Genomic DNA, 12,553 nt, shown 5'->3' with positions numbered 1-12,553 from the left:
TAATATTTTTTAATATCTTTATTAATATTAAAGAAGAATTAAAGGTGTGGGACTCTTTATTAATATTAAAAATAAAATAAAATTTGAATAGTAATTAAAATTAATTTTTGACACGTAATCTCTATCAAATATAAAGAAACAAAAAGAACGATTAAAAATATATCATTTGTTCGGAGTCGGGCAAAGCAAATATTGTGAACAGAAGATTCAAATCTAATAGACATTTATATTTTTGAATTCAACGGGACCGCGAGTTAAGTACATAGCCCGTAAACACACTTAAACATGAACCAGATGCAGAACTTGCCGTCTAACGGGCTTAAACCCAACCCGGAGGCCGAGAATATCTACCTTTTGATGTAATAGAATATTTAATAACAAGTAAAAAGTAAGAACATACAAAATCCCAAAATCCTTGTATAAGAACAATCTTTTCACAATAAATTTATAGTAAATCTTTTTGTCACTACAATTCAAAGGTCTAGAAAGTCATCCCAATAACATGATATCAGTAAATGAAAGAAAATTTTGAAGGAGATTTCAGATATGTAGTATTCCTTTTCCTCCCTTCTTAAGATTATCTGGCCCACATTCCTTCTCATACTCAATTGCCGCGTCTAGGGAATATACGCGCATGGCAAGAGCAGACAACGTTGGTGTTTTAACAGCCGTCGACAGAGATGACCAGTAGCACCACCAATTCTTCAAGTAATCTATTTTGATCATGTCTTCTAATACTATGACTGCTTGGATTGTCTGATAACATAAAACAAGTAAAATTAGTTTTTCTTAACAACAAATTCATCAATAATATTAAAACCACGTGCAAAAATGAGGAAGAAGTGGAACCTGATGTATTCTAGCAGCAGATCTAACAAAAGCACGCCATGCTCGTCTTTTCTCCATCTGAGACTTTGATCTGATTAGAGCACCCTCGGGAAGTGCAGTCTCTATATCCAATATATTAATCTTCAGTTGCATTAAAAATGTAGTAGCCTTGTCAAATTTTGGCTTCAATGCAATCTCCAAGAACTCCTTTCGCCCCTCGTGTGCAATTGAAGAACTGGGCTCCTTACCGTTGGACACTTTTTCATTGTCACTTTCAGTTGTTTCTAAACCATAGGGTAGAGAACATCTAGCAGCTAACAAGGAAGATGCCTTCATACCCAAGAAGTTATTTCTTCTTTCATATAACAATTTTTTCCCTTCATTTTCATTATTCTTAGGATTGTGCAAGTTTGATTTTTTCCAGTCGAGAATTAATTCTTTCAACAGACTTTCTCCTTCATCTTGCTCGTTAAACCATTCCAACAATTCTTCTATTTCTTCTTCCAATTGATATGACACCCATGGACATGACACAGAACTCTGATTGTTCATATTTTCTTCAACTGAGTCTGTTTCCATTTGGAACCCCTCGGGAAATGTTAATGTCTGGTAAACAATCAAGAATGGAAGTTTATTTGGCTCAGACAGTATCCAATACAATCTTCCAGAAGAATCAGCACCTAAACATTCTTTCCTTAAGGACAATTCGTTGGGTTTCAGATGTTTACGTATGACAGATGAATTTAACGCTTCACCACAAAGAAACTTGAGCAGAAACACTCTCTGAGTTCAACCACCAAAGAAAAAAGGATATGGAATTATTTCATGGGTTGTTATTATACAAAAGTGAGTTTTACGTGCACAAACTTATTTTGCACTAGTCATATAATTAAAGTTGACCTATGTAAAAAGTAAAGATATAAAATAAGGAGTCTAATATTTATTAACTTAATGACAAGGGGTTTAATTATGAATTAGGGTTAATTATTTTACAAGTACAGTAAAAAAAATGTACAAGTGTGTATTAATTAGTTGGTGAACAATAATCACCAACAAACATTTTAGATATTTCTAAATGAAGTGTGGCGAGGAGACACTATTATTTGGGTTAATTAAGAAAATAAATAAATCATTTACTATACAAGTCAGTTTTCTTAATAAAATATCTCTTTAGTTTTAGCATGATTATCTCTTACCAAATATCCACATTTATGCATAACATCACATCACATCCAATCACTATTCAATCACAGAAGCATTAATAATATGACAAAGAAATTACCTCATCTAAGCTCCATTCCCAGTATTCCTTTTGTGTCATTGTGGCAGCCAAAGGCTTAAGTTCCTTAAAGACATCAAGAAGCAGTGCATCATCAGTTGTTTCTGCACTTTCTTCAATAGTCTCCACACAGCGAGCACAGAACCAGTCTTCTTCTGGGACTCTTTTTAGAGGCGGTTCCAGACAATAAGTATGATATCCTTCATCACATCTATCACACAGTAGAACATACTTATTGTCCTTATCAATACCACATACTTTGCATGAGTCATCTTTCCATGGGAATTTTGGAAGTTCCCTTGATGATGTAAGAATATCATCTATTTCCTTATTCAATCTGGTGTAATCCGATTCAGCATATTCACCATATTTTTGGAATAGACTTTTGACCTACAATACAAAGAAAACTGTTAATAGGACATGAAGAAACAAAAATCACAGCAATAGAACAACAAGCAGTTTAGCGACAAGGATGCTTGAATCTCAATAATTATATTCCACCAAAAAATGCATTCCTTTAAGATAATACTGTTTTAATTCTCAGTTCCCCACTTCATACTTTCTTTATTTTATGAAACAAAAATTCCTCTTAGCATCGATTTCTATCTTATTCAATTGACAGTGCTAGAAGTAAATGAATATTGCATTCAACTAAATTCTACACAAAATATTGTGATTTGGGCAAAAGAAGTGATAAGTTCTCTTCCTCCTGGAAGATGGGTTTAAAAGAGAATGCCTACCTCTTTTTCATAATGACGTTCGAATTTGTCAGATAATTTATCGGCCAACTGGACCAGTTCAGGCTTATTGGCATACACAACGCGCAAGTTGGCCCATACCTGCAAGTGAGTAACCTTACAGTTAGATAGTAATCCGCAACAAAGTTTACACTGAACATGGCAGGAAAAATAGATTGTCATAAAGAGATGAAAAATAAAAAAGATAAAAATATTTGATTCAAATCTAGCAAATTCAAGGCCCTGGACATCTACAATTAAGAGGAATATAGTAACTATCACAATAGAAGCAAAATTGCATCCTAACTACAAATTGTAGTAAAAAAGGTAGTCATGTGGGAATATGATAAAGTATTAAATAAAATCCTAATAGTACAGAAGGCTGCAATATTAACTATACGATGCAGGCATGTCAAACTAAAAAACATAATAGAATTGCATTAGCTCACAACAGTCCAGAGTAGATTTTGCACATGTATGCCTAATCTGCAACTTCTTTTAATCATTACTATATCCAGGATTCTGTAATAGTTAGAAGCTTTATTGAGTTAGTTCATTATCCTGCAGTCTACTTCATTGCATCAGATGAGCAAAACACGTATAAAGGACATAACAAAAATGATTGCAAAATCCCCATTTATAAAATCCATGGACTACATATTTGTTCACAGGTGCAAATGTAAAATCATCTTAAAAGAGATGAACCAATATTAATAAAGAAACTGGATAAGAATTATGGAAAACAATGCAAGTATGCAGAAATCTAGACAAAAACTTGCTGGAAATCACACCTGGCGAACGTCATCAAGAAAAGCCTCATAAGATGTGCCATAGGCCCCAACTTCCAGTCGCACATCAATAGTCTTGAAATCTAGAGGATGTGACATCTTTACTGGAGATTCAAGGATCCCTTCTACAGTATTTTCAACAAACTTAAGAAGTTGCACACTGAGCAAGTTGCACAGAACCTTCTTTCGGTCGTCAGCAAGGGAACAACGTAGTGCAAAATGGCAACGCCTCATAATAACGTTTGATTGTAACAGGGACTTCTTATTGATTCTCTCCTTATCAGGCTGTTGATTCAAATTTTTGCCGCACAACTTATCAAGAACTAAAATCACACGTTTCTGTCACATAAAAGGTTGGTTGGCTTAGAATGGAATATATGAAATCAAGAAATAGACAAGAATAAGAGGCGGTTGCCTAAAAATTCTATAGTAGATGACAATGAAAAGTAACTCTCTCTTTCTTTTCACAGTGGTATAACCAATTCAGATTCACCATTGACCATTCATCATAACCTGGAGCTTTACTGTCACTGTCACTTCCATAGATTATCGATTAAAAAGAAAAGAGAAATACATAACATGATATATTGAGTCCAAGGCATCAGATTATATCTCAGCATTTGCAAGGTATATATATATTAGAAAAAAGCTTGTACCTCTTAGGACCCCAAACACATAAACATTATAACAGTAAACTAAATCAATAATTGTCTGATACAAGAAAACGAATATCAATCAAATTATGAGATCCATATGAAACTTAAATCCATATATATTTTCAACAAGAGATAAATATACCATTTCATAAATGAGATCATCAGTAATGTCTTGGCATTCAAATACATATTACCACAATTTACTCACTAGGTTCAGAAAATATCACCTTTGTGGGCCCAGATGCATTGCCTTTATAAATATCCTCACTGATGGAGACATCAAGGATTTCTTTTGCCCATAGCGGGGGTCCTTTCTCCAAAGCTTTACGGATACAGCCCCTGATTTTAGACCCCACATTAGTGGGCAATTTTCTAACAGGTTCCAACTCTTGGGACCAGCTTAAAATTTCAGCATCTGTTGTACTAGAACTACCTCTATGTACATGTTGAATATTATTTTCTGTGTCCAAAGAACCAAAAACACTCTTTATAGCCTCCACAAGCACCTGAAGAAACAAAAGTCTTGTCTTAATGTGTTGACTAAATCATAAATGCTCCATAACAAGAATCAAATCATGCTAATAACAACAACCAATTTCTGATGTTATATTTTGGAAGTCTACAATTTGATACACCAAAATTAACCGAAACAAGTGAACTTTCGGAGCAATACGCCTTTTGATAATTATAAAAAAATCACCATGAAATGCAAGGCACAAAATAGGTTTCTTTGTTCTTAGATGTCAGAACATTACTTCAGGGATACCCACATGGAATAGAAACATCAACAATGGATTGCATTATTTAATAACACACTGAAATCAAGACTTATGCAAGTTAAAAGAAGGTAAACCCCCTAGATAGTCATAAGTGTTATGACCAATAAGAAAGGAATCAAAACTGGAACTTGTAAATCAAGATTTAATATAAATGAGATTTTGGAAGAAAACTGCAAAGCCATAAAAATCTGTTTATCATCCCTAATTAAACATATTGCAACTAATTCATAGTTTTATAATTAGGTGTTTCTGGAATACTATGTTAATAATTGAAAAGTAGAAGTTGTAATTTATGTCCATCGGACAGTTACATTTTCACCAAACAAACAGAGGAAGTACCAAATTCCTATCTTCAATTACTTGCGAAGGGGATTTCTTAGGCCTATACATTTTATTTTATTTTTGAGAGTGTTGGGTTTCGCTTCTCCTTTGAAGTGCGACTAAACCCCGCAGGTTAAGGTTAAGCACATAGTCCGTAAACATACTTAACCATTTAACCACGCACAGAACTTGCCGCCTGACGGGCTCGAACCCAGGACCTCAGGGAGGCTGGGGATATCCTCCTCTTGTTGCCGCTAGGCTAGAAGAGGAGATAGGCCTCTACATTGACCTATACTGAATAGGCATATCCGCAACATCTGTATATCATGAGTCTTAAACTCCAACCTCCCCACCCCTCTCATATTAAAGATTTTTTAAGGGAGAAGCATGCCAAGTAGGGGTTGAACATTCAACCTCCGCCTAGAAAATAATCACTCTAATCACTGAACTACACTACATTGACTCATATTAAACAATTAGTTAACTCAATCAGCAACATTCATTAGAGCGAGGTCAAATACTGATTATTATATAATATAACTAGGTCAACACACAAGAAATAATCACATATTCAAATGCATCAGATTTTCTCCCATGCACTTAGGAGGAAGTGCAACACTCTATAACATCATAAAGCATGAGTCTTAAATTAACTACAAAAGCTACATCTTAGCACAACAAGGGACACACTAATTGCCCTGAATAAATCCATAGCTCTTAGGAAAGACAAACTTCTAAGAAACAAATGTACGATTGGGATGCTATTCATCATACTTCCCTAGCTTTCAGTTATCCCTAGCAGCACAAGCCCCTTATGATGGATCATCATCAATGAGTCCTAAATCATATTTCACATCTATATTTGAAAGCACGATAAACTAAGTTGTTTTACAGACAGATCAATACTTAAATAAGCAAGTGCAGTATCAGGGGTGAGACCAAGTCTTACATTTGCATCTTCTACAATCGCCGCAACCCCAGTGATGGAGCCACGAAGTGCTCTGCCATCGCCTTGCAAGCAACGGAAAACTTTGGACTTCTCTGAGTCATTCATCACAACAGAGGCAAGGCTCCTCTTAATGGACAAAAGTGCCAAGACATATCTCCGTGCCATTTCTGGCCAGGTTAACTCGTTAACAAGGACATGTAGTTGGCATCCCTTTGCATGTCCCGTTCCTTTCTTTCTCATGGGTAATTGCATCTCATGCATTAGTAATTTCAGAAGTTGTGTATGAATATGACACAGAAGTGTGCCATTCGAGTTATCCGATCCTCGTGTTGATACTTTAACTTCTTCAGTCACATTGAGATCAAACCCTGAACCGGTAAGTTCCTCTTCGAATTTTTTAAATGATAGAGCCTCCTGAATACCTAATATTTCAGAGAAATTCTGCACAAGCTCGTATACCTGTATAAAGAGGAAAAAATAGATGCATTAAAACCCAGGAGTAAATACTTTAGTCATTTATATATTTTCTTTCATATGGAAGATTCAAGAAAAATGTTCAAACCTGAATAACATCACCAATGACATGAGCAGGAAGCTTTGAACTGAAGGGCTTCCCGGGAGGAGGGCAATGATTTCTGACAACCATTTCACACTCAGCCATTTAGAAGCTTCTGCTTAAATCAAAAGAGAAAACAATGTTTACCACCTTAGAAGTACCTACGGCAAAAAAAGATAAGAAAAAAACAAAAAAAAACATACATAGCATACATAGATAAATCCAACAATCAGAGGAGCAATAGAAAGGTGCAATTTGCATAAATTATGTTGCCTAGGCTTAAAACTACTGTGTTTGGCTCCATCTCTTATGCCTTCTCTGTTGTTTTCAGCATAACCCGTGGAATCCAAGCCAGAGAAGGAAGCATTATTCATTCCATCCAATGTTTCGTTTTCTCCAGGACCAACACCATCTATTCAGAAGAGAATATATATTTTTTCCTATACGAATGCTGGGAATGAAACCAACTACTTGTTTTATGACCGCATTACTGCAAATTGAAGTCCATAGAGAATGAAAGAACAATTATCTTAGTTGTTTTCATTTCCAATGCTATGTAACTACCACACTTTCTTGAGACATCAATAAGACATAAGAAACAGAAAGGGTTCCACTCAATCAGCCAGCATGTAGTATTAAAAGCAAGGACCACGCTGATTATTAGATGAACCATCGACCAGACATAAGAAAAGTACTATGCAATCACATTGGGACGGTAGGTTAATGTTCAGCTGAAGTTTTTATGATTGACCACGAATCAACTATTAAATCAAACATGAATCAATGAGGAATGGTCGCAGAAGGAGTGACGAAACAGTATGATAAGGATAAAAAGAAAAGAACTTAGAGATGAAGAATATAGCCAATATAGAGTCCAAACACCTGAAAGATGGCTATGAATCAACTTAACTTGCATAATAGAGATTTTCATGTTGGTGCCTTTGAACTTAACTTTTAAGTTGCATTTGAGTTCAAGCACTCTAAATTCAAATACCATACAAAAAATAATGTATTACATTATATAACTAGAAAACCAATACCAAACAGATATGGTTTTAAGTAAATCCTTAGACAATAATCAAAAACTGGATTGCCAGAGGATTTATTGGCTTTTATAAATTATTGATTTGAAAATATCTAGTAAGCAACTCTGCCATTAAGGAAATGTGCATGTTCAAAGTCCTTTCAAGCAAATAAGGATTATGATCCATCATAAATCCACTTTATAATGTCCAATTGTTATGCCACAGTTTTCCATAAGTAAATTTCTGTCCAAAATAAACTAAGAAGAAGTGGGCATTTTGGATCCAACAACATACGTGCTTGAAAGGAAAAAAATAAAATAGACCACAATTTCAATGGCGATAATCTGATAGCTTCAGGCCAAAATCAAGAGCTTCTCATTTAGCAGAAATAAAGACAGACATACACAAGATCCACAATGATTATAAAAAAACACACAAACATTTGCAAGCAAGAAACGTATCAAACCTCTTGAAATGTGCCCTTGTCACACGCCTCTTAAGGAGAAGTCGGATCAAATCAAACTTAAGTCAAGCGAACTTAGAAATGTAGATATTTTGAAGACAAATTGCAAGGCCTTTCACGCTCCCTCTTTTACAACGGCGGTGGGTTACCAAAGTTTCATGTAAGTCAAAATGGTATAATAAGTCATTTTAGGGTTTAAAATATGTCCACGGTGGCCCATTAAATGGCTATGCAAATTCATTCATGGCTTACCTAACAAAGAGGTCTAGACAAAATCTGAACCGGCCCAAGTTAACAAACAAGTGTAATTTGTTGTACTGATCCGGATTAGGCTAATCTATACATGATCCACTCTATTATTAAGACCACTGATACATCATTGGTTGGTGAGACATAAATTATGATCCTTCGTCTAAATTAATTGTACTTAACTAATTATAATGAAGGTGTTGGTTGGGAATCAAGTTGAAATTGCTCCTTTTGGAAGAGAATCAACAAATTTTGGCATTATCTTTACGGAAAAACTTGTTGGAAAGCTTATTTTCGCATCCAAACCTATAAATAATTAATTAATGCATCTTCTAAGTGACATTGTATCAGAAAGATACCATTATTTAATTCCTTTAAGTGTGAAAAAGTTATAGAAACAAGCATCCTAGAATCCAGCTGTTAGTACTATCCACTCTCACAACAGCATTTACATATGATCGGTGAAATTGAGGTGACTCGTTCACTAATGTTTTCCTTGAATGCACCAAAAAGATAAATTGGGTGATGCCATTTTCATAGCCACATACCTCATTAATTGTATTGTCCTCCAGCATCATCAATTTGATTATGCTCTCCTCAAACAAGGGTACAAATGCAGCTCTCCCAAATTATCAAGAAAACCTATATTTCTATACATGTCACCTTCTTTGAAAGTCAATCATAGTACCCAAAGCATGATATTCAGTGGGAGAATTTGAGTGAATACCAGCCTATTCCTACATCAAACTCAGCTCCCCAATTACTCATGTTTACACTAGATGTTAAACACACTTGGCATAGTTCAACAATTGGAGCGTGATCTAGATCATACAGACATTATATAAGTACAGATCTAAATCACGATTCAAGTTTTCTAATAGTTGATCCTCTGGAGATATTAATTGCATTGTGAAAAGGAGTTAGGGCATGCACAAGGCACCCAATTTTCAATTTCAGCTTTTATCAAAGGTTGTTCTCCACATATGGAACATGCATAGCCTCATTTGATTGAATACATGTGCTAACACTCAATTAGATAAAAATGGAAACACCACATCAATGATGAAATTTGAGCACTGGATAAAACTGACACGTGGTTCGTTTGGGATCTACCAAAAGGAAAAAGGGAAATTACACTAGACGTTAAAGACATTCAAGGTCAAACACAAAGTAAACAGAACAATTAAAATATTAAGGCACCAATGGTTGCAAAGGGCTTCTCACAGTCTCATGGAATTGATTACCAAGAAACCTTACCCTGGTCTCTAAACTCAACACAATTAAGATGTTTGTTCTCACGCCAACATAGATTGGCTGTTACACTGAATAAAATATCTTTTTGAATGAAGATTCTTTGTATTGTGTTTAACTTGTTGTTTCCCATTTTTCTTCTAAAGTTGACCTTTGGGTTCAAATGGTGTGATTTTTTTGTATATTATTCTTTGTCATTCATTGTACAACATACATTAAATATACAACAGTTTAGCCTTCTCTCTTCTTGATAAATTATAGAGGGCTATTTTTGTTTAAAGCAACTCACGGCATATGAGCAAAGTTAATTGTGGTTGTTAATATGTATACATTTCTAATTTTTTTTAGTCTAACCTTCATTTCTAAATGAGCATAATTTTGTTCTACACCACAACATTTAGAGGTTATTCGAAAGAAGCACCACTTCTAGGTTTCAGATACAACCATATTGCATGGTAAACAAAATTACCCATGAGAATAACAGTTTTAGGAAATGATTTGATTAATTAAAATATAAAGATATGAGTGTTGAATTTCAGCAAAATTTATTTTCAAGTAGTCCTTCCGCTACATAGTGCAGCTTCAATCGTGCCAACAATTTCTTCTTTTGTTAGGATACACATGCAATTTATTAAGGAAGGAAGTGCATCCTTATGGCATTTGTTTTTCATGAATTTAAAAAGAAATGATTATCCCTGTTATATACATCCAAGCCACAAGGTTCTTTTTTCTCAATATTAAAAACTTGAATTGATAAAACATATTTAAAGATTATAGAATCTCTTTAACAAGTACTAAAGATAGCCATCAAAAAATGTTCTGCATCAATATAATGGGAAGAACTTCATAAAACAGAGATCAATATCTTGATCATGCTTTGTTAGGTGGGAAGTAAATCTAAACCCTAAACCAAACAACTCAATAATCTCCTTAAAAAAATGAGAAATCTCTCCTCAGGTGCATTCTCAGCCTAATCAATGCTAGATCAGTCCTAAGTCTTATGAATAATGCAAATCCATGTATTTTCTTCACCTCGAGAATTTTAGTTCTCAAGTCATTTGAAACCTCATTGAGTTGCTAGGTTGGATAATATCTAATCATTTAATGCATTTTAAGTTACTCTAGTAAAATCTCACTACCTATTCTGTAGATAGATAGGTAATCACATTAATGGCTTTCCTAAAAGCAATCATCCGCAGCTGCCTCCAGAAGATTAGGATCAAAAGTATTGACGACTATACCATGGTACATTTGTTATAAAAATGAAATGTAATACGAGTAAAGCTAAAATTGTACCTTGAACTATCAAAATCTTCAATTCTCTCCAAATATTCATCCAGACATCGTAGTCTGTTAGGTTTTTCCATGTCAAGTTCAATCTCGGCCTCAACGGCTTCTCATTACAATTAACACTTATATCCTCTCTGATCTCCAGACAACCACATGGCCGGGCAGTTAAATCATAGGCGTCCGGCGGAATGTCTGCCGGAGCTCGTGCTGCTGACCACCGGCTGTCGTGGATGGCCAACACGAAAGCCGTGGATTGCGATGAAGAACAGAATACGGCTTCATTGATGTGAATGTAAATAGAGGAAGAGATTTCAGAGTTGTTGTCATCGCTACTAGAATAGGTCAAATCCATTGTTTCGTTCTGGTAATGGTGATAATATCCTTTTGATGCCATCAGTTTCACAAACAATGTAAACAAACAAGCATCATTTCTCTGGTATCGCAGCAATCGGAGGCGTATTGCATGTAGGATTTGAATATCATTGATATTCTGTATTGCAAAAGAACACGGAGACGAAGACGAACCGATAAGTTCAGATTCTTCTTGGAAAGAATAAGCTTTCGATTTACGTTACGCAAAGAGATTGCACAGAAGGAAAGGACAAATAGTAAATGAAGTGGAATGCAGGAAGTTTCTGATGATCAAGCTGTAATTCAACTTTATGTAATGATTGTAAATGTTAAGGAATGGGACTTGAATCCCACATTGGAATTATAGGATTCCTATGTGTGGTTTAATAGCGCTAGGGCTCTCCTGCCTTAACGGCTAGCTTTTAAGGTGTGGTTCTCCTAAGAGTTATCAGTGGTATCAGGGCAGGTCTCTACATTGAACCGTTGGTGCGACGAAGCGCGGGGAGGGCGGAATCAGGGAGATTGCCGTGACCTTGGCCGCGTGGATGTCGGGCGGCAATGTAGAGTGATTCTGGGTTTGGTTTAATAACTCTTAGGCTCTCCCACCTTATCAGCTAGTTTTTAATAAAAATCCCTACCCCTTACCCTTAATTGATTTGAATATATTTGCCTTTACAAATTATTATTTTATTTATATATCTAACAAATTATTTAAAAAAATTACAAATATAGACACAAATTTTAAAAAAAAAACTAAGAATTTATTTGATTTTAGATTTTTTTATAAACTCTCTCTAACTTATTAATATTATCATAATAATCAAATTATTAATTAAATTATTTTTATTAAATTTTAATTTTAAATATAAAACAGTATTTTAATATTTTATCTCAAATAATTCAATTTTTGTAAACAAAACACATACAAATCCTAAAAAAAAAACAAAAAAAAAATAATTCTTAAGTCAAATATCAAATTTATTACTTAGTGAAACTTCATCTTTTGTCTCATCTTTTATAACACTATAAAT

The 12,553-nt window shown here is 34.6% G+C and overlaps 1 protein-coding gene across 2 annotated transcripts; it reads right to left on the bottom strand.

The window, feature by feature from the left end:
* Positions 1–387: 387 nt before the first annotated feature.
* On the bottom strand, positions 388–12,108 carry LOC124937422 (methyl-CpG-binding domain-containing protein 9-like). Of its 2 annotated transcripts, none has more exons than XM_047477685.1 (9): positions 11,178–12,108; positions 6,900–7,008; positions 6,338–6,796; positions 4,516–4,794; positions 3,636–3,971; positions 2,848–2,946; positions 2,111–2,497; positions 850–1,611; positions 388–756 (listed from the first exon to the last, which is right to left on the bottom strand). In XM_047477685.1, the coding sequence occupies exons 2-9, from the start codon at positions 6,996–6,998 to the stop codon at positions 541–543; spliced, it is 2,637 nt and encodes an 878-aa protein (XP_047333641.1). In that variant the 5' UTR covers positions 6,999–7,008; positions 11,178–12,108; the 3' UTR covers positions 388–540. The 2 variants fall into 2 exon arrangements, with proteins under 2 accessions (XP_047333641.1, XP_047333642.1); XM_047477686.1 differs by having other exon boundaries at positions 850–1,434.
* Between the last annotated feature and the right edge of the window lie 445 nt (positions 12,109–12,553).

This window comes from Impatiens glandulifera, chromosome 5 (genome assembly GCF_907164915.1).
Source record: "Impatiens glandulifera chromosome 5, dImpGla2.1, whole genome shotgun sequence".
NCBI classification, from domain to species: Eukaryota; Viridiplantae; Streptophyta; class Magnoliopsida; order Ericales; family Balsaminaceae; genus Impatiens; species Impatiens glandulifera.
Note: the sequence above shows the minus strand (reverse complement) of the source record. Positions and strands in the feature narration are given on the sequence as shown.

What these genes read in the sequence shown, in the direction of transcription:
- LOC124937422 (XM_047477685.1), bottom strand. Translation starts at nt 6,998, where the DNA reads ATGGCTGAGTGTGAAATGGTTGTCAGAAATCATTGCCCTCCTCCCGGG. An exon ending in AACGTCATTATGAAAAAGAG is followed by an intron (nt 2,498 to 2,847) that starts GTAGGCATTCTC and finishes TTTGTATTGTAG; the next exon opens with GTCAAAAGTCTATTCCAAAA. An exon ending in CTGCTGCTAGAATACATCAG is followed by an intron (nt 757 to 849) that starts GTTCCACTTCTT and finishes TTATGTTATCAG; the next exon opens with ACAATCCAAGCAGTCATAGT.